General features: G+C 37.0%; 3 protein-coding genes and 1 long non-coding RNA gene across 5 annotated transcripts; 3 read left to right on the top strand and 1 right to left on the bottom strand.

The window, feature by feature from the left end:
• Window positions 1–3,612: 3,612 nt before the first annotated feature.
• LOC112020747 (uncharacterized) lies at window positions 3,613–8,543 on the top strand. 2 transcript variants are annotated; one of them, XM_024053303.2, is made up of 5 exons: window positions 3,613–3,779; window positions 4,508–4,925; window positions 6,773–6,819; window positions 6,932–7,895; window positions 8,023–8,543. In XM_024053303.2, exons 2-4 carry the CDS (start codon window positions 4,613–4,615, stop codon window positions 7,871–7,873), a joined length of 1,302 nt encoding a protein of 433 aa, XP_023909071.2. In that variant the 5' UTR covers window positions 3,613–3,779; window positions 4,508–4,612; the 3' UTR covers window positions 7,874–7,895; window positions 8,023–8,543. The 2 variants fall into 2 exon arrangements, with proteins under 2 accessions (XP_023909071.2, XP_023909073.2); XM_024053305.2 differs by having other exon boundaries at window positions 8,005–8,543.
• A 78-nt stretch (window positions 8,544–8,621) lies between these two features.
• On the top strand, window positions 8,622–11,168 carry LOC112020754 (late embryogenesis abundant protein-like). The gene is given in 4 exon segments (XM_065780365.1): window positions 8,622–9,805; window positions 9,807–9,964; window positions 10,249–10,258; window positions 10,675–11,168. Coding segments are annotated over 4 exon segments (486 nt in total). The 5' UTR covers window positions 8,622–9,745; the 3' UTR covers window positions 10,933–11,168.
• A 2,226-nt stretch (window positions 11,169–13,394) lies between these two features.
• On the top strand, window positions 13,395–16,894 carry LOC112020757 (bifunctional phosphatase IMPL2, chloroplastic). The gene is made up of 5 exons (XM_065780340.1): window positions 13,395–13,841; window positions 14,905–14,983; window positions 16,025–16,119; window positions 16,212–16,261; window positions 16,716–16,894. Exons 1-5 carry the CDS (start codon window positions 13,505–13,507, stop codon window positions 16,848–16,850), a joined length of 696 nt encoding a protein of 231 aa, XP_065636412.1. The 5' UTR covers window positions 13,395–13,504; the 3' UTR covers window positions 16,851–16,894.
• A 116-nt stretch (window positions 16,895–17,010) lies between these two features.
• On the bottom strand, window positions 17,011–19,197 carry LOC136061561 (uncharacterized). Its single transcript, XR_010631657.1, has 4 exons — window positions 18,418–19,197; window positions 17,899–17,988; window positions 17,352–17,463; window positions 17,011–17,257 (listed from the first exon to the last, which is right to left on the bottom strand). It is a non-coding gene; the product is annotated as an uncharacterized LOC136061561 (long non-coding RNA).
• Window positions 19,198–21,764: the final 2,567 nt, after the last annotated feature.

Here is a 21,764-nt window from a genome sequence, read left to right as displayed (position 1 = left end):
CCTCTGCCAATTTAAGCTCGGTGCCTCCCAGTTGCAGTTCCAGCTCCTCAGACTTCGTTTCAGCAAGAGCCTGGGCCTTCGCGACCGCAGCAATTTTACTCTCTGCTTCCTCGGCAATTTTCGACTTTTCCTTCGCCGTAGCCTCGGTGACATCCTTCAAGGCCTTCTCCCGCTCAACGTCCTCAGCTAAATCCCTCATCCTGCCATCCACAACGTGTTACATTTGTGCAACCTGACCACACAAAATTCAATTTATAAGGTAAAATGGAAAGCACACGTAGATAAGCAAATGGAAAACCGAGAACGGGAAATAAAAACGAAACAATTACCGCTATGGCATGCCACTGTAATCGCCTCCCCAAAGACTCGTCCGTCGACTCCGTAAAAGCATGCAGGTCCTCGGGCAAAAGCAGGCCGCGCACCAGGCTCTGCGCGACACGGCCCCCATGGCCTCTGTCCCAGACTCGCGCACTAGCCGTTGCTGAAAGGGGCTTGCCGTCGAGTTGGAAGGAGGGTCACCACTCCGTCGGAGCCTGGGAACTGGACGCCAAATTTACCCCGGTCTATATAACCGGCTCCCGAATAACGATGCCCGTCGATGGCATGTGGGGCGCGTCGCCCGAGCTAGTCTGCGTCTATTCGACCGCCCGCGGCCTTTTTCGGACACGTGTTGCCGGGGCAGCTGGGTGAGATACATCCTGGCCGGGGGTTCGTTGCTGCTGCACGGCCGGCTGCGCACTTGGGACAAAGCGTTCGATTGTCATTTTCCTCCTGGCCACCATGGCGTCGCCTGGGTCGGACTCTGTCTCGGAAGAACTGACGAACTCCACGGCCGCTACTTCGGTCACCCGAACAGTAACCTCGAGCTCTACAGGTTCCTCGGGCTGAGCAAGAACTTCGCGCTAGATTTGCTCGTGGGCACGTCTTCTACGCTCGGCGGATACGTGCTCGGCAGATTCGTCACGTATTAGCTGTCGCTTGTCAAAACAAATGTGCCAAGGGCCGAGATCACGTGCCTCGCCTACAGTTAGCTTGGTGGAAGAAAGTTTGCGTGCCGGACGTCGATATATGAGAGGAGAGGGTTGTCGACTAACAAAGCTTGGCTGAACGCCTGCCAAGTCGAGTAGACGGGATTGACACCGAGGATAAGGTGAGACGCTCGGAGTTGTCCGTCCGTATGTATGAAGATTTCCGACCTGAGCACGAAATTCAGGTCCCGAACGTGCACCACTCTGAGGTCCGGCTTGAATCTTTTGCCCTCTGCACAGGAAATAAGAGTTAGTGATTACATACCCAGACAAAAATCAAAAGAGACCAAAGTAGATAAAGGTTAGTCACCGACCAACGTCACGCGGCGAAAATGCACAAGGAATCTCCTCAGCAAACCAGTTGCCGCTAACCCGAACGAAATCTTTAGCCGAATTTCGATTTGAATCTGGTAGGCATGAAATGAGCCGTACCCTTACATCCCTAGTCTTTATGTAATAATCCGACTCGATATTGCCACACAGACTATACATCTGATTAATGTCAAAATGATTCAGTTGTAACCCGTACAACTGGTTCAACCTACTCACACAACTCACTACCCGGTAAAAATTGGGGGGGAGTTGGTCGGGGCAAAAGCCGTAAAATCTAAGAGTACTAAGAATTAGAGGGTCTACCGGGAACCTGAGCCCACCCTCTAGAATGGCCATCAAGGGGAAGAACACCGTGTTTTCTCCACGGCGCCTCTGGATGTCAATATCACCCATGTTACAGTAGGCAATGTCTATGTCCCTAGGGACATTATAGGCCTCCCTAAATCTAGCCAGAGCGTTAGCGGAAGAAAGGAGGTAAGAGTAACTCATTTCTCTAAACGAGTGTTCGTAAAAAAGGAAAGAAATGCTACGATTATCAAAGAATAGAATGAAATGGCCAAACAGAAAGAGGAAGAAGAGGGAAAGGAACTTACTGTGGGCTCTAGGGAGGAAGTGTGTTCTGGGCCAGAAGATGAACCACGAAGGAGGGATGCTCGGCAGAGTAATATATTGAAAAGTGAGGAATGCAAAAGTGAGGGTCAGTGACAAGAGCGACTATTTATAGGCGTAAGGAATGAAATGGGTAACATTAAATAACCCACTGGTAAGAAATCCACGCTGACCGCCGCTTCGACTGCCGCGCGCTTAACGCATAAGTCCACGAACCGTCAGACAGCGATAACGGATAGGCCGTCAATCAATTCCTAATGTGTCTTTTGAGGCACGCATTAATGCGCCCATCAACGGTCGGGCACAAACCCTTCGACTTCCCCGACGGGTAATTACCCCTTGTGATCCTTGATTCACCCCCGAGAATGGGGAGTGAATCATGGGGGGGCTATTGTACGGTCCCCGCACCGGGGCCCGTTTTGGGCCTTGGGCCGTAGCCTAAGTGCATAGCCCATAAGGCCAGTCTCCCTCTACCTAGCAGCCCACCCCAGAGCCACACGTGATGCAGGCCCAGACTTTGCCTCTTCATCATTTCTCGGAAATACTTTCACGAGCAGTCATATATTCAGTTCTCGGAACACCCCGCCCTATACCTACTCAACCGTGCCTCGGAGAGGCACCGCTGCCGAGAACTGTCGTGGAAGTGGGAACCAAGTTCCAACGCCATCCCTACCGATTCCCACTCCCACCTAACCACCCACTTACGATTTATAACACTGGACCGCCGGTTGCACTTACCGGAGAGTAATCATAACCTCTCCACTAACTATAGGCTATAAATACAAGAAGTTTTGAGAAGATGGGGGGTGGGAGAATTAACTGAAAAAGTAGAGAAAACAGAGAGGGAGCAATGAGAAGGTGGTTCGGACCTCCAAGGAAAGAAGAGTGATCTCATTGAGCCTTAGCGTCAAAAACGACCTAGTGTAGGAAATCCAAACCCACTACACAAGTAAGTTGTGAGCCCAAGCGAGGTCCAGCCCAACAGGCTTCAGTTTTGGGCGCGCACAGTACCATAGAAGGATCCTTTTTTCTTTTTTTTTTTTAAATTGTATAAAATATACCATATTATACCTTTTATTATCTTTTTTTAGTTGAATTATATTTTTTAGGGCAAGATTTAAATATAGTTTTTTTTTCTTTTTTGAATCCAATATAGTTAAACCACATGATTGAATTTAAATATAGATATCATATTTGTGTTATATTTTGTATGGTCATATGATTGAATTCAATTGAAAAAATTATACATAACTTTTGTCCTAACTTTTAATATAGTAATATATTGATACATATATCGTATGTCCAATCAATAGAAGAGGCAAATATGAAACATTATAATAGACAAAAAAAATATCTGTATGTCTTCTCAAAAAAAAAAATAATATATATATATATATCTGTATGAGCCGACGTGACGAGAGAGTTTTTCTCCATGTAACAAGTTTACATTTTTCCGACCAAAAATGTTTTATTTTATTATTATTTTTTGGACATTTACCCGACATACAAAGTACTCAAAAATATTACGTGGCATAAATTCCTTCACGGTGCAATACTTAACGCCGTTGAAACGTCACTGTCCAACCCTAACACAACCTCTAACGCCGTTACCCCTTAAAAACCGTCAAAAACGACCTTAACCCAACCCTTCTCTCTCTCTCTTCCTCCTTTCTTCTCTGCAACATCAAAGAAAAAGGAGCACTCTCAGCTTCACAGCAGCCTCACTCTCTCTCTCTCTAAAATTTTCTCTCTCTAAAACTCTCTTTCTCTCTCTAACATTTTCGCAGCTCTCACCAAAAAAGAAAACAGGTACGGTTCGAATTACCTCCGGTTCCTTCTTTTTTCTTCATATAAATTAGACTCTTATATTTATAGCTTTTTATTTATTTTTTTTAGTTTTAATGTTTCCAAATTTGTTTTTCTGTGTTTTCCAAAAGCATTTTTCAGTGTTGACTAAGAATTCCCGCTTTTCTAGCATTAATTTCGGATCTCTCTCTCTGACTTTCGATTTTTAATTTCTATTTTTTTAGGGCTTTTTGATTTGGACTCGCTCTAAAACTCTCCCTTAAGATTAGCAGATTGATTCGATTTTCAAAAACCCCCTTTTTTTCTGCTTCTATTTTCGTTTTTCGTGTTTCCACTTTTTTTTTTATTTTTAGTATTTTTGGTTTGGTGTGGATACTGAGTTTGTTGTTGAAAGCAGATTATAACTGTTTTATCCAATTTTGTGAAAATTAGAGAAAACATTTAGTGGGTTTTTTTTTTTTTTTTGGGTTCACAAAGTCAAAGTTTTTTTTTTTTTTTTTTTAATTGACTCTGTAGATGTAGAAATTGGGTTGGTACTGCTCTGAACAAAGTGAAACCCTAGGAGAACTAATTCAATTCGAATTGAATTGAAGTGTAATTAACAATTGAAATTGGATTGTGTTGTTAGGGATTTGTGTAAGAATTGAATTTTACTCTTGAAATTAATGCTATATTTAGTGCTATTGTGGAATTTGATTAATTTGATTGTTGTTATGGTGATTTCTTTGTAGAGTAAGCAGAGTATTGGGTAGTGGTGCCATAAGTGTTATGAGTGAGAGTTGATGGTTTGCTGTTAGAAGTTGAAGTTGTGGTGGTGTGTAAAAGTGTGTTTGAGCATGGGGTCTGTTTGTTGTGTTGCTGCTAGAGACAAGACTATACCGAATGGATCGAGTGGTGAGATTTTGCATAGGAACATTCGGTATTCGCCAACGTGGAGCTTTCGGTGGGATAACCGGGGGCGGGTAGCTGGTGAGGAGACTTCTATTGGTTGGTTATCAGATGGGATAAGCCGGAATGATGGGTCTGAAAATAAATACGAACCGTCATTTGCTGAGGAGGGAAGTCCTTTGGAACATTTTCGAAGATGTACGTGGCAGAAGTCCCTGATTTCTGAAGGAACTGCTGGGCATGTGAGGACTCCTGCTTCAGGTACTTTTCGAAAAGGGAAGCTCTTAATTTTAAACTATTTGGTGTTTCCTATGATGTTGGAGTGAATTTGTTAGATATGAAAATCTAAGTTAATAAAATCTGTGATAAAATGCCTAGTTTTTTTCCCATATGCTGCACTGGGTAGAGTAATTCCTATTCATGTACCTTTCTTTTTTTGGAATGTTGTATATGATAAGTAAGTAATGTATTGAAAAGCACAAAACAAGTGTAAGCCTACTTTGCACGAATCATACTAGAGAGTAATGCCTATGGTTTAATATCTTAAACTAATTTCTTGCATAATTGGAAAGTGTAAGATCTTTCGTTGTTTGCTTAGATATGTTCTTTAGTTCCTTATCAATTACATATAAAAATTTAGTTTCTCATGCATTTTTATTGATTTTAGGATGACATGTTTATAGGGGACTTCAGTTGAAAATAAATACAAAGGCCTTTCAGTCAATTGTTATATAGGATATCATTATAGGCCAATAGCCATATGGAAGAAAATTAGACAAGTGGAAGGCTTTAGGTTATAGTCGGGGTGTAGGACCTAAAATTTTGAGTGATCAAGGGGAAAGGAGAGGCGAGTGTTTTCATTTTCCTCTACATGGTTCTTTTCTAAATGATGCCAGAGCTGAACACAATTGACTGTTAGTAATGATAGTCTTGCTGAAGAGTTACATGATGAATAAAGCGAAGGACACTGGGAAATGAATGGTTGACTGCTTGAGGGGTTTTTTCTTATTTGATAGAGACATTGTGAAATGAATATTTGGAAATTGGATGTTGGATTTATCTGAACACAATTGACTGTTAGTAATGATAGTCTTGCTGAAGAGTTACATGATGAATAAAGCGAAGGACACTGGGAAATGAATGGTCGACTGCTTGAGGGGTTTTTTCTTATTTGATAGAGACATTGTGAAATGAATATTTGGAAATTGGATGTTGCATTTATTTCTTCTCTTACTCCCCCCCCCCCCCCACTCAAAAGAACACACACACACCCAAAAAATATTACGAGTATTACCTGTAAGGCTACATTCCCTTTAGTTTTCCATATATTGCTGAAATTCATATTATGTCTTGTGCATATATGTAGTTTTCACAAGTAGTTTGGGACATGAGACGGTATACAACTTTGGTACTGTGTTGATATTGTTAACTTTTCATGGCTATATCATCATCACTATTAGGTAGTTTTTTTCCTAAGTTGTTGATAGATAGTCTCATTGAAGACATTTATCAAAAAAAAAAAAAAAGATGAACTCATTGAAGACAATGGGGTTAGATCCAGTCTTGGTGATGCACAAAAGTTGTTGTCCACTAGGCAGGCTTGTTTGTCATTCCATGGTTCTTTTAATCTTTAAATTTATTTTTTGTCATTTTATATAAATATGGTCAATTCAATATTGGTTGTAAAAATAAAATTGAACTTTTCAGCCTTATAGGTAAAAAAAAAAAGTTTTGTTTTTCTGTTTCTGCCAGAAACTGGTTTTCGTGGAGCTATAATACCAATCTAATGGATCAGGGATGTCCCATGGATTTTGGATTTTCATTTAGGCTGGCTGCCTATAACATCTTAAGGATGCATGCATGCATACATATTTTATGAAAAGAAATGCATTCATACATACATATATATACGCATGCATAAGTTTCAATTCTACATTTTATTGAAAAAAGTGTGCTCAGCAATTAGGATAATGAGATCTATTACCTATCAAAACGATGACCTCTCAAGTACATCCCCCCACCCCACCTCTTGTCTTGTCTTTGGCTGATTGTAACCTTCAGTAACTGTGATTTGAGGTATCTGATTGTTTTTTCTGTGTATGTATCAGATCAATCTATTTCAAGGAACGTTTCTATGGATGTGAGTTTGGATCAGGTATAGCTTATCCAATGAAGGGAATTTATTCATCTGCTTTATGATTTTCTCTCTTTTATACTCTTTGTTCCAAATATGACTTTTCCCACAACATTTCCGGATCATATTGTAGGTTAAGGAATCTCCAACAGTTTCATTTCCATCTCCTATTAAACCGTCACTATCGTTGCCTTCTACTTCTTCATTATTTGCATCCCCCTTGTCATCCCAAGGTCAATTGCCTCCAGCTAGCACAACTCCATCAAGGTGGCCCCGCCGTTCTCCAGGACACCAGCTTTTGAGGCAAGTATCTGATAGTCAAATCCCCGGATTCAAGTCACCAGACAGCTACTCAGTTTCCGAAGAAAGGCCAGTGCTCCCTTCTTGGAGCAATGAATCAGCTAGGGGCTCACATGGGGGGTCTTCAGATGGTTGGTCTATGCATGCCTTTTCTGGGCTTATGGCCTCTTCTAATAGAGACAGGTGGTCTTTTGATAGTGAGTCCTTTGGCTTTAATCGCGAGAAGTTAACCAGATCCAGTAGCCGAATATCAACTCCCCCCTCTGTTGATCTACAAACATGTGGGGTTTGCTCAAAACTTTTGACTGAGAAATCCTCATGGAGTGGCCAAAAGATTATGGCTAATAATGAGCTTTCTGTAGTTGCTGTGCTTACTTGTGGGCATGTTTATCATGCTGAGTGTTTGGAGACTATGACATCTGAAATTAACAAGTATGATCCAGCTTGCCCAGTTTGTACTTTTGGGGAGAAACAGACCCTGAAATTATCTGAAAAAGCATTGAAAGCAGAAATGGATTTTAAGGCTAGAAATAAGAGATCAAGGAATCGGGTGGTGGATAGTGATCTTGATGGTGATTCTTTTGTGCTTGAACGTTTGAAAAGTAGTCAAGGGAAAGGACCCAAGATGGCCTCCAGTTCCAGCATGAGAAGCTCCTTGGGGAAGCCTTTCTTGAGGCGGCACTTTTCCTTTGGCTCAAAAGGATCTAAAACCTTATCAGAGAACCACTCTACAAGAAAGAAGGGGTTCTTCTGGGTGAAATCAAGTAAGGAGTGAGCAAACTCTGCGCTGTTAGGAGGTGAGCATTTTCTGTCTCTTATATATGTTTGCTTATGTTTATTTTTGAACCTCCAAATACCCAACACACAATTCATAATTGAAAATTTTGGGATTCTTGTTGGACTCAGTGTTGTTTATACATACAGATTCCAGTGTTGATATCTACAATCTCAGTTTGGACAAAAGAATTATGAAGATTGCAAGATGTCAGTCATCAAGATTTTGTTATGAAAAAATCTTCTTCTGCATACACACTCTAAACTTCAATAGAGCTTGTGGAGTTAAGGACTGTAAAGAAGAGAAAAGAAAATCTATAGAAGGAACAGTTCAATATAAGAAAGAAAAATATATTAGAATGAAAATGCATATCTTTAGACTGGTGGTCTCAATTCTTATTTTGTACAGATCAATTTGTTTTTTGCATGGACACAAAAATGAATTGATCCTAATGAGATTCTGTAATCTGTATGGTTAAGGGACCGTGGAGGTGCCAAGAGGGCAATATTATGCCCACTTTACCATTGTGTGCATTGGTGGAAGGGGTGGTATTTGCTAGGCAATAGGTTTACAATATGATTTTCTGTTGATGAATTACATCACTGTTTACATACTTGATGATGAATCATTAATCCTTGCAGAGTAATTAAGAATTGTGGTTGCTGATGAACATAGACAATAGCTTGATTTGACTACTTAATCTTCAGAAGTGCATTTTTCTTTGTCATTAGACTGCTTAATTTTCAGAAGTGCCTTTTTCTTTGTCATCCCTATTTTATTTTTGTTTTTGTTTTTAATTAAATTCTCGATGAGCAGTAGAAAGGAATAGCATATACTTTGTCTCAAAGCATAAAGTTGTGATGCTTTCATGACTGGAAGTATTTTCTAGACAATTAAGTTTTGATGTGAACGTCTTTTATGTCCACCAATAAGACTATTACTTGTGGATGCGTTTGAGTTTTGACTACTTGCAATTGCATTGAGTTTTGGTGAGGTCGGTGGACGAAAATAATTGCTACGGAGACCTCTTAACAGTATAAGTTTGAAATTTGGTGTCAGATTTTTTTTTCTCATTTCTTTTTTGGTTAACCGAATTAAGCAACAAGTATTTGGCATTGAACTTGAAGATGACCCAACAACCCAAAAAGCAAAACTAGAAAGTAGAAATAGAAAAACTTTTATTATGAGGAACGCGGAAGTCAAATGTATTCCTCTAAAAGATCCAACAGGGAAATTCTTGGGTATCAGTTTATACTTTTTGCCTCTTCTATTTGACCAACAAGTTCTCCATTTTAAATCATACTTCCAAGAGCATAGCCCCATTATTTCAAATCAACAAGAGCCATAATGTCTTTCAAGTCATTGTGTTGTGTTGTCTATGCTCCCATTTCTCTGTAAGAAACTGTGTAATAGTCTGAACCTAGTGTGTGAGCAAACATTTTGGATATGATCTCTTAGAGTTTATCCAATGCACTTATTCTACGAGTTATTTTAAGTATAGGCAAAAATGATCTTGACTCGGAATGTGTACAAAGTGACAAACATGTCAGAAAACTGGAAGCAAATCTCAAACTTATTTTGGATTGGAGATAACTATAACATATTTAGGATTCATCTCTAACCAAAAGCCAGAGCCATGAACATTTGTCACTCAATAGAGCAACACATGCCCTCCCTTAGCTAACGTGGCACTGTTGTTCATGTCTTTTTTGCACTCTTAATGACACTTGTGAATACCCAAGTTACATGCAAAAACACCACCGTCTTATATATCATTTCCCCTTTTAAAAATAAGCTCCACCCTTGGCTTCAATGAAATAACTTGTTATTGCTATTTGGTAGAGCTAGAATTTCTCGAGTTATTAGCAAAGAATGGCTGAAATACGAGATCAGTATGGGAACCCAATTCAGCTCACTGACGAACATGGCAAGTGGCAACCCAGTCCAATTGACCGATGAACATGGTCATCCCATGGACCTTACTGGTGTGGCCACCACAAAAATCCATGATGAGCCAGATAGAGAAACCACTGGGGGAACTTTTGCTAGTACTTGTGTTGGTGTTGATGGTGCAAAAGAGCATGATCAGTAGCTGGATCAACAGAAGCAGCAACATGAGCTCAGGGTTTCTCGGTCCAGTAGCTCCAGCTCTGGCTCGGTGAGCTTTAGTCCAGAAATAGTAAAGAAAAAATTGACTAATTAACATGGTTTATATATGTTAACGTGACATGTTATGATTGAAGTAACTTTACTTTCACGTGGGATCATCACTAACATCATAGATTACTATTGACATCATTTTTACCATGTAGCGATCATAACACTATTTTTATTATGTAGTAATTATATTATGTACTAATTATATAACTTAATAGTCGTCTAAAGGTTAAAGAAAATTAATGTCTCTAGATATATAGTTGCCATGTCTTTCTTTTAGATTAGCCTAAGTAAGTAGGTGGCAGTTGTTATTGGAGCAACTTTACTTTCACATGAGATTCATCACTTAAAACTACACTACAGATTATTATTGACATCATTTTTACTATGTATCAATCATAATACTTTTTTTTTTTTTTAATGTACCAATCATAGAACTTAATTAATAGTAGTCAAAGGTTAAAGGAAAATGTTTTTCTTAAGATTTATAGTTTCTGTATCCTTGTTTTAGATTAGCCTCAGTAAGTAACCAAGTATATGGCAGAGATGATTCACAAGTCAAAAGTAATAAGTGATTTTAATATGTATATGCTGAAATTTTAATTTGTCATTCTCTTTATATATATGTTTGGCTTCATTTGCAGTCTGAGGATGATGGGCAAGGTGAAATTGAAGGACAAGGTGGGGAAGTTAGGAGAAGGAAGAAGGAGGGTTTAAAGGAGAAAATAAAGGAGAAGTTAACAGGTGGGAAGAGCGAGGAGCAGTCACAGACAGAGAGTTTTACAAGCACAGCCACAACCACTATATGTCTATATCCACTGGTGCCACCAGCCCTGGTGCTCAACCTGAATTTTTTTTTTTTGGAGAAAATGCTCAACCTGAACTTGAGAATAAAAGTGTGATAGAGAAAATCAAAGAAAAATTGCCAGGCCACCATAGCCATTAAAAGAGCTGTGTGTAAATGTGCATGTGCATGTAATTTGCTGTCTATAAAGTTTGTTTCTTTTGCCGAGGTGTGCATGTACGTCTAGATTTGTTATGCAGGTCATGTGAGCCTTTGGGTTGTATTAATAAATTTATTAAATTTTTTACTTCCAGGTATTGACATGTAATAAATTTGTTGTAAGTTCACTTTAAATCTTTGATTTGCTGGTTTAAGCAGTTTTAATGCATAAAATGTTATGTGTTCTTGTGATTTTGTAAAAATAACACACAAATTATAAACTATCTTAACGATTGAATAAATAAAAAGAACAAATAAAACTTAATACATACTAGAGTCTAGAAAAAAAAAAAAAAGGATTGTCTCTTATCAAGGCTAGTGTTTTATACTATCTAATTAATAGTGGTGTTTTGAATTTCTTGAACGTTTATTTTCTAAGATATGCTGATTTTGTGTGATTTATAACACAGAAAAAGCATTATAATCTGGGTGCCAAGTGAACAGAAATTGTGTTTCTATCTCTAAAAGACTCTTATTCATGAAAATATGAAAGTTAAAAAGTAATTAGAATGAATGAGGCACGATGTATTTATAAGCAAACTCGAAATAGTTCATAACAAATCACAAATGCAAGGTAAACAGTCACATTATTGTAGACAAAATAAACATATAGGAATATATGCTCTCTCGTAAAGAAATAAAAACATTAAAATACTGGACTTGGACAGGCCCATCTTGCTCGCCCCCACGATCAACATCAACCTATCCCAGTTTCAGTTTGGTGTATGGCATCACGCAAATGAGAGAGAGAGAGAGAGAGATCCTTTCGTATCCACTTTCCACAAAAATGGGATGCCCCTAGGGTCCAATCCAATATCCAATACTATGGTATAACTACAAATGTTTATAATCTTTATGATGTGGGATAATATATTTTCACCCATATTTCAAACAAGTACTTTGGAGTCAATTGTTTATCCTTAATTGTTTTGAGGAAGTGATTATATGACATTATTCTCCTCATAGAAAAAAAACGCAATCTAATATAGATCCACTTTTTTTTATCTTTAATTATTTTAAGCGAATAATTATATGACGTTATTCTCCTCATGTAAAAGAACACAATATAATATAAACTCACTTTAAAAGACAGTGAATCTTACTTTTATTTTGGCTCAATATTTTGGCTCAAAGTTGGTAACCACCCGCTTCTCAAAACTCATTTTTTTTTTAACAATCCTTACATGAATGAAATTGACTAAATACAATGCAAATGATAATGCCAACAAAGAGAGAGTACTTTCTCAAAAAAAAAAAACAAAGAGAGAGTAAATGAACAGTAACTATACGAGAGGTAGCTTGTGGCTTTCAACCTTCATTTGTGAAAGAGTGTCAAATATATAGGCTCTTTAGTGAACATGATGTTAAACACTAAAACTATTCAATTGTTTGGGTAAACTAGGACAATAGAATTCATATTCACTTTCAGATATAGTTTTTGTTCTTATATTTGGCTATGAACAACTGATGTATTTCAAAAATTTTACAACTAGGTAGAAGATCCATCAATTCAGATAAAGATTTTGTAAGATGAATTCAATTTCACCAATGATAGTCCCTTTCCAATTCCAAGAAGACACTTCAAGTGTGGACATTGCTTATTTGAAGTATTGAGGTTCATCTTCTAACATATAAGTTAGAAAATCAAATCTAGGGTAAAAGATTTTGATATTTTGGTCTTTTTATTGCATCTTTGTTCATTCACTCATTTCTTCTGTCAACTCTTGGTTAGAATAGTTACTAGTTACTGTCTTAACACTTCTTTAAAAATGGTTTGTCTCTTAATTTAACAGAAAATATATACAAATCTTAATTTCAAGGGGTGAGTGATATTTCATAAAACGTTTAGGGGCATCATTTCATAAACCTCAAATAGGTAAAGTTGAATTCACCTGTTAAAGAAAAAAGAAAAAAAGAAAAATATAAGGATTAGGACCTGGAGAGTTCTCTGATTAGTAAAGTTCTTTTAATCTTAATCCTTTAATATAAAATAAATGGTTCAGATTATGCCATATCATAATTTTATTAACACAATTCCTAAAATAATAGTGAAAAAAGAGTAAAATACATTTAACATGTAGGTTCAACTAATGATAGACAGATTTAAGACTTTTCAAAATAACAAACTTAATTCCTAATCATTATGAGAGAGATGAGAAAAATGAGTAACAATTTAGGATCCAAGTTGGGTTTACGGACTAAATTAGTCAATTTTGAAAAATCTTGAACCTAATTAGCATTAACCCAAATCTTAGAAGTGTTAGTGATATTTAATATTTATCAGTAAATTTTTCAATTTTTATTTTTATATTTTTGTTTGCACCATTGTTTTAGGGACTGTGTTACATTACATCATTCACCTCCCTTATTTCTGCCCTCCACACACTCTCTCTCTCTCTGCTATTATTTGTTTAAAGCCTCTCTTCCCTCTCTCTCTCTCTCTCTCTCTCAGTCTCAAAGAGTCTCTACAAATGATCTCACACTACCAAACCCACCTTCTCTCCCAAACCCCACAACTCCTCTCCTTCTTTCCCACTTCTTCTTCTTCTTCTTCCCTCACTCTCAACACAAACCTCTCCAACCTTCGCTTCCCACAAACACTCTCTCTTTCTCGCTCTCGATCGCTGACTCCAATGTCCATCAACTCCAAGCTCTCCAATGGAATCGACACCCTTCAACTAGACCTCCCTCAACAATCCGAGCTCGATCGTATTGCCCAGGTCGCCAACACGGTCGCCGACGCTGCCGGAGAAGTCATTCGCAAGTACTTCAGGAACAAGTTCGAGATTCTCGACAAGGAGGACCAGAGTAAGCTTTCTTTTGAGTTGAAAATTTTGTTGGATTGTTGTTTTTCTTTTGAGGAAAATGAAAAACGGTAGAGATTTTAGTGTTTTGAGGTTGTTTGGTTATAATTGTGGTAAAAAGTTAAACAGTTTTGGGTTGTTTGGTTTGTGAGAAAAGGTTGGGGGGAAAGGAAGTGATTGCATTTTTGTGTTGTTGGCTGTTTTGCATTGTTAAGAAATTGGAAAGGAAGTCAAACTTTGTCTTTGATAAACAAAGTGATTGGCATAGAAGTTGGGAATTTAACTTTGGAAAATTTCAGCAAGTTGAAGAATTTTATTTATATATGTTTTTTAAAGGGTGGGTTGACTTTGGAACTGTGTGATGTGCTTCAAATGGTCGATGACAGAATGGAGGAAAAGAAAAGGAATGGAATTTCTGGGTTATATCTGTTTTTATGTGTGTGTGTTTTGCTGCAATCTGGGTCCAACCAATCCAAATAGTAGGTGAGCTGGGTTGAGTGTTAAATCTTGAAAAATGAGTAAATTAAGAAGAATTTATAGGGGGAAAAAGAAGAAGCTTAAATGTCTGTAGCTTATGCTGTTTTGATGTACCAAAATAATTATGTATTGAGTAAATTGCTGAATAAGAAATATAACACTTAATGTGGTTCAGTTAATCTCATTATTGGGGTTCTGAGAAAACTGAGGAGGATAAAATCTCAACTCTCTGAACTTTCAGGCCTTATGCTGATTTGACTTCCTTGAACTGAAGTGCTTACATTATAAAAGGCTTAGTGGAGGAGAGACTACTGCATAGTTTTGACCCAGATTTTAGAGAATCACAAGTTAAAGTGCTTTTCTTTTTGTACTTTTTTGAACACCCAGGCAAAGAATAATGGTGGTAGGTTTAAATGATCTTGTTGCAATGCACTGCTAGTACACTACCTGTGTGCTAGGTGTTGTTTCCTTTTCATTCTTTTCGTGTTCTATAAGATTTTACTTGTAAAAAAAAGGTTTATATTATCATAGTTGTCACATTAGTTCTTTTTACTTGTTGCTTTAGTCATGTCTCATTCGATTTGCTGCAGGTCCTGTAACAATTGCAGACAAAGAAGCAGAGGAATCTATGGTTTCAATTATTTTGGAGAATTTCCCTTCACATGCAATGTAAGTTATGCAAATGTGATTACTATTTATAGAACGCCCCCAAACACACCCGCCACCCCCCCCCCCCCAAAAAAAAATCCTACTTAAAATAAGCAGAAAGAAAATATGCTGAGTCCTTGTACTTTTTTTTTGAGCTGTTCATTAGTCGGTGTGTAGCTTCTTCCTTTTTTTTTGTGGGTGGGGGGGTTGGGAAGGGGGTTTGGCCATACCGACCTGATTGATTTTTCATGTTGGAAAGTCGAGCTTTGGTCTGCAGTTTTCTGTCAGTGCCATTGGTTTGTGTTGCCAGTGGGCAAAAGGAAAAGGGACATTTTTGTAAAATGCCTGCTGCGAAGAAACCAAATCTGATTGCTGGTGGGTTTCTTGACAGATTGGCAGCAAGCTCAGACAGTGAGGGTTTTTTGGCAGCCAATCTAAATGGGTAGAGGGGCAGACAATGAGGCTGGATGAGGAAAAAGCATGGGAGGCGGCAGAGGGGCAGAGGGATAGAGGGGGAACAAAAGCGGAGCCAGTTGGTGTGGTATTCATTGTTCTTCAAAACCTCTAGCTGAAGACTGCAACTAATTGGTTTTTTTCAAAAATCCCTTCCGACCACTGCTGTGGACATCGTCAGAAACTGTTGTTGCTAGTGGCCTGAATGCAGTTTTGTCAGTGCTGGGCGATTTGGTCAGAGAGTTGAACAGCCTACTTCTTTTTTCTTTACCTTAAAGGATTGAAAAGGTCACCTAACCTATGCCAAGTTCTTGTATTAAGCTTGTTAAGTCTAGATTTCCTTCTCTCAAGTCCCACATTATGATAATCTAAAGTTAAAGATAATATTATTTCTTTTCCTTCCCTATGTTTTCCTTAAGGACCTTAGCAATCAAATGGAAGTACAGATAATAGTGGATTGGGGTGAGGTTATGCATTCAAGACCCATTGTATGCATTTGTAAATTACTAATCGAAAAAGAAAAGAAAGTCAGAGCTCGTATTATTATGAGAGATGATGTTTCATTTTTTGTTTCTTACCTCTAACTTATCACAAGATTTGTAATTGCAGTTATGGAGAGGAGAATGGATGGAGGTGCACAGAGAAATTTTCAGACTTTGTTTGGGTTTTAGATCCAATAGATGGGACAAAGAGTTTCATCACTGGTATATTTATTTCTGTTCTATAAATATTATCGTCATTGAGCTTAAGCTTTTCAAGCCATACACAACTAATTCTGTACTTCTCTTTGTTCCAGGAAAACCTGTGTTTGGTACCCTCATTGCATTGCTCTATAGGGGTACACCGGTAAGAATTCCTTAAGCTACATTTTTTAGTATAAAGTTTGAAATCACAAATTTTTGGCTTAAGAAAGTAAGTGTTTTTTTTTTTTTGCTTTGGATTTGGAGTTTTAAATACTCTTTTTAGAGAATGTTAAAAAGTAAGAAAGGAAGAATGGAGGGAAGAAAGTTTTCTTGATCACTTCAGTATATATATTGCTACCAATTGATAAGGGTTTTGTCTCTATTCAAGTTGCAATTTGTAATCTCTAGGGCATGTGAGTTGTCTTTACCCATTAATATATGTATGTGTGTAGAACTGTATATCATGCCTGTCCTTGTGCTAGATTTCAATCATTTAATTGTCACCCTTGTTCTCATGAGTGGAAATATGCAAATGATTTTAGATAATTGCAAGGTCAATTCAATTTGTGAAATTAATCAAAAACTTCTTGAAATTATAAGCATGTTTTTTTTTTCAGATTCTTGGCATAATCAATCAGCCTGTTCTGAGAGAAAGATGGATTGGGATAAGTGGAAGGAGAACAACTCTAAATGGACAAGAAGTGTCTACTCGCTCTTGTCCAAAGCTGTCACAAGCCTACTTGTATGATTAAATATTCTTCTGAAGCAAAAAAAAAAAAAAAAAAAAACATAATAATTAAGAGTTGCCAACAAAGTAAATTAGGTGGAAGGACAAGAGCTTTATAACTCAACTACACTTATTTAAATACCCCCTCCCTCATTGTATATATTGAATTATCAACCAAAAAAAAATTGAGGAAGGAGAATATGGCTAAGAAATTTATGACATAAGCTAAATTGAATTGTAGCCTGTATTTGTTTTCAATATGCACAAATTTAAAAAAGAAAAAGACAAGCAGAAGCAGTTCCTCCCAACTGATTTTTGCTGTCAATTATTTCAATTCTAGCGGTCCAGATCAATACAAATTTCATTGCCATTGTAATGAATCTACAGCTTGTTGATGAACCTGTTTGTCCGCAGATGCCACTACGTTAAATTCTGGAAAATAAAACAAAAACAAGAAAGCAACTTATGACTAAATTCAGCAATTTGATTTGACCATTTAAGAAAGCTTTGCAGTTAATACGCATACTTGTTACGCTTGAATCTGGAGAAGCCTCCCAGTGAAGCTGATTTCCTTTCCAATCAGTTATGACTCCCCCAGCACCTTCTATCACAGGTATTAGTGAAAGGAAATCGTATGGCTGAGAGAAAATTACAATGTCGATTAGGTGGGGGCATAATAGCTCTATGTTCCACATAATATGATTGACAAAGCACAAGGTTTTAACATTGTCGCATTATGTTATCCATTCCAGATTGAGTCAGGGGCACCACAAATCAGAATGGAAAAACCCAGGGGTCAATATTAAAGAAAATAAGATTGAGGTAGTTTCCCCAATAACCATCACAAAATGACCAGAACATTCCCTCCATCCTATTTGTTTTCTTGGACAAAAACCCAGACAGGAATATCTACTTGAGAGATGCTACTCATGCCATGTTCACTAGTTGCCTTTGTTTGAATACCTAGGAACATTTATTTGTCCATGACGAGAACAGAGATATAACCATTGCCAAATATGTTGAGAGTGTCTTAGGAATATCAACAATGTCAAATGAAAATGAAAGCAGCTTACCTTTAGACCAGACTCAATAACAAGATCCACAAAGCCGGAAGCCAAAAGAGCATAAGCATAGCAGTCACAGCCATATAATGGCACTTTTACCTGTAGATTATAGAAACAATAAAAAGAATATTGGGTATCAATAAGCCATATTTCAATTTGTTTGGCTGAGTAAGAGAAGTTATGTTGAATTGTTTACTAAGGAAACCATGTAATTTGGTCAAAAGTCTAATTTTTTCTCAAAATATGAACACGTTTTATACTGCAAGTTATCCAATAACATGACTCAAACTCGGTCAAAATATTTTGTCAGAAATGCTGGCATAGCACAATCTTAAAATGAAGTAAAACAGGAAAAAGATGAGTAACAAAAAAACTACAAAAACAGTCAATATATCCAAGTTATCATGATTCTCTTTTTTAATAAATCACATTATAGGAACATCCAGCAATACCAGATATTATTGGGTAGTATTTTTAATACCACAAAAGCCTCTTTTTCAAAATAAATTTTAAGCAGATAACACTGACCTTGTTTCTAACACGAGCAAATGCTTCTTCTGCTTCTCCGCTAAACAGATGTGGACTTGTAGTATACCTAAATAGCAAAAATACAAAAATGAAACAGGATATAGATCACTACTCACAGAACTAATGCACAAATATCTGTCCACCTAAAATGCTGATGCAAGGAAAATATATCACATGTTTTACTTCCGTCAGTGTAGTCAAAGGCAAGCCAAGCGCTCGACTAGGCGCCCGGGTGAGGCAAGGCACCACTAAGGCGCCTCAAAGGCTCTAAGGCGAGGTGCCTTTAGTGAGGCGCTCACCTTTAGAGCCTAGGCGAGCAAGGCGCCTTAAGGCATGAAAAAGACACTAAGGCAAGAGCCTCAAGTTTTTTTTTTTTTTAATAGAAGTTTGTTGTGAAACCTATTTTTAGACTATTAATTTCAAAAGGCCTGTTATAAAATCAATTGTTAGTTAAGTTAATTTAGAAATTTGTTTTGTCAGACTTATTGTTATATAGAAGCTTATTGTAAATCGTATTGTTAGAACTAACTAATAGAGCCTAAACCATGTTAATCCTATTTTGAAATAATTTGATAGACCTAATTTCTTCATGCTACACATTGAAAAACACTTAATTATAGTATTATAATACACTAGGTACATATGATTTAAGTTCTATATCTATAATAAATATATTAAGAATTTGGCGCCTCGCTTTACTCGGGCTAGCGCCTTTTTGTCGCCTCACGCCTCGGGCGATACAAGGCCTTGGCGCCTTAAGGTCGCCTTTCACCTTTGATTACCTTACTTCCCGTACAACTCCGCATTTTCATTTTCATTTTCATTTTTTGTCATAAACACTTCTAGACAAGATTCAAACCCTAGAAAAAAAAAAAAAAAAAAAAAAAGCTTTTTTATTTTTTATTTTTTTACGGATGAGTGGCTGTGTATATGGATACAATAGTAGACGTGTGAAACAACTTAAAAGCAATGCTTTTTCGATAGATCCACCAGTACTATTTTTTTTGCTGAATGATCCACCAGTACTATGGTGGATTGGTATTTGGCTCATGTATTTCTTCCTTGGACATTGGTTTGATGTCAAGCGGTTGATCCTGAGAAACAAAGTAGTTCTTAATATATTATGATTATATGTTTGTGATCAATAATTCCTTGTGGCTAGAGCACGAGTTGATTCAACATGAACTTAAAAACAGGAGTTTATCGAAGAGAAATGTTATCTCCACAACATTTGTACAACAAATTCTAAGTGGTGGGTTGTTATTAGTTGTTATAAATAGGCAAAAAAGTAATTTAAGTTGTACATTTAAATTAAAATTAATAACAACTTACCATCTATAATTTATTATAAAAACATTGTGGATGTAGCACTACTCTTTATTGAACCCACCAAAAAAAGCTAGCCTTAAATGTATGAGCAATGCTATAGACAACAAATTTTACAATTTTTTTCACTCCTTATTGAGTTGGCAGAATATAATTGGTGGTAACAACATTGTCATATGAGATCACTGACCACCACTATCATCACTTTATGATACACTAATTACAGATTGTTACATCACTAGGTGTGAAATTTGTTATCAAATTCAATGTACTTAGACTTTCTCTAAATGTATATGAAAAAGGAAAATGCATGTTAACGGACGTCATAAGGGCATTGATTTAAAAAATATTTTTAGAAACTTTCTTATAGGGAAAAAGGGGAAAAAAAAAAACTAATTTTCTTGATACCTTTTTATATTTCTCGTAAAAGTAGTATCAAATTTTTTCTAAAATAATTTATTAACAAATATTTTAAGAACACTCGTTAACCGGCCCTATGAAAAACTAGTAACTCAAAACAATCTCTTTCGTATGTAGTCAACCGTAGCAAAAGTTGCACTACGTTTGCAAGAGGAAACCTCAATTTCCATCTCTCAACCACAATCTCTCTCAGAAGTCCAACCAAGCAAAAGGCCTGCAAGCAGCGTTTTGGTCTTCTGCCCTCACAAGTTGTCACCCAGCAAAAGGCCATCCATAAAGGTCATGCATGTTCAAGAGTAAAGAATTGTATTTTCCAGAGTAAAATTTCTGAAAGCACCCATGTATGACTGATTTTTTACATTGAATTTACCATCAAAATGGCACGTATGGTCATTTCCATCCATACTTTTTTTCTCTTATTTTTTTTTTTTTTTTTTTGCCCGAGTCTCCAAGACTCTTAGGGCATCTAATCAATTATCTAGTTGAGTGTGTTAGTTCATTCATATTATAGGAAGGAGAAATGGCAATTTCACTTTGACTTGTCATGTCTCGCACAAGTTTTGCCATGCCTCACGAGTTTTCCCTACCCTTAAGAGGTAATGGATTAGGGTAGGGGAAGGGTGAAATCTTTGCACTATGACCATTGGGTTGGAGCAAGGATGGAGGATCCACTGCCCAAATAAAACAAAAGTTCAGGGAGTTTCCTTGCAAAAGTAGCAGACACAACACAAGTCACACAACTGAAATTAGTGAAGACCCCACATTCTTGAGAAAAAAAGGCGCTTCTAATTCATCCCTGCATATATTGCATGGCAAGGCATAATGTGATGAGAACATATGGTAGGAACCACTGCACACGATTGTTCTTCTTTTAAGCGTTGTAGGTACACTAGCTTTATCGTTCTTTTTCGCTCAAAAATAGACAACGTTTCAATAGTCTTCACATTCTGATCCCAACACAAATTTGATTCCCCCTTCTTTAACACACCAATTATCTCTCTCTCTCTCCCTTAATGAGCATTATATAGACAAATAATGTTGGTACCATAACCTTTCTATATGGCAAGTTGTGTGTGGTGAAGTTGTTAAAAAAAAATGAGAATTTTGTTGTGGTAAGTACTATAGCATTATTCTATGAACTTCACCCTATATATTGGGTTTTGTAATATATTATACAGAAAACCAAAAATGTAAATACTAAGAACTTACTGATGGGGATGTATAATAATCCCTTGCTTCCGCTCTCTCCTTCTCTCTTTCTACCTCTTTCTTTTTTCTTTTCTTTTTTCCTTTTATTCAACAAAAACTAATCATAGTTTCTTGCTCATGCAACAAACTAAATCCAAACTCCGGAGATGCATGGTTGTTTACATATTTAAGCTACGTTGAGTGTTGATAATGAAAGGTGTATACTTTTATTTATGTGCTTTTACTCCCATCAGGAGCAATACCTCATCATCATGTATATATGTTTATTTATGTTTATGTCATTACACGGTTACCCAAAAAAGTTCTAAACTAATGGAAAATAATGCCATGATTTGTATTTCAACATGTACGCCATTTTTTTTTTTACGTACTTAATGCCAATCCGAATTGCT

This window comes from Quercus suber, unplaced genomic scaffold, assembly GCF_002906115.3.
Source record: "Quercus suber isolate HL8 unplaced genomic scaffold, Cork oak 2.0 scaffold_233, whole genome shotgun sequence".
NCBI lineage: Eukaryota > Viridiplantae > Streptophyta > Magnoliopsida > Fagales > Fagaceae > Quercus > Quercus suber.
This window is presented reverse-complemented; position numbering and strand designations above follow the sequence as displayed.

Bases quoted from the DNA above. Each gene is read 5' to 3' on its own strand.
- LOC112020747 (XM_024053303.2), top strand. From the start codon at position 4,613: ATGGGGTCTGTTTGTTGTGTTGCTGCTAGAGACAAGACTATACCGAAT. The intron at 4,926-6,772 runs GTACTTTTCGAA...TGTATGTATCAG, and splicing joins TGTGAGGACTCCTGCTTCAG to ATCAATCTATTTCAAGGAAC. The intron at 6,820-6,931 runs GTATAGCTTATC...ATCATATTGTAG, and splicing joins TGGATGTGAGTTTGGATCAG to GTTAAGGAATCTCCAACAGT.
- LOC112020757 (XM_065780340.1), top strand. From the start codon at position 13,505: ATGATCTCACACTACCAAACCCACCTTCTCTCCCAAACCCCACAACTC. The intron at 13,842-14,904 runs GTAAGCTTTCTT...GATTTGCTGCAG, and splicing joins TCTCGACAAGGAGGACCAGA to GTCCTGTAACAATTGCAGAC. The intron at 16,120-16,211 runs GTATATTTATTT...TCTTTGTTCCAG, and splicing joins GACAAAGAGTTTCATCACTG to GAAAACCTGTGTTTGGTACC.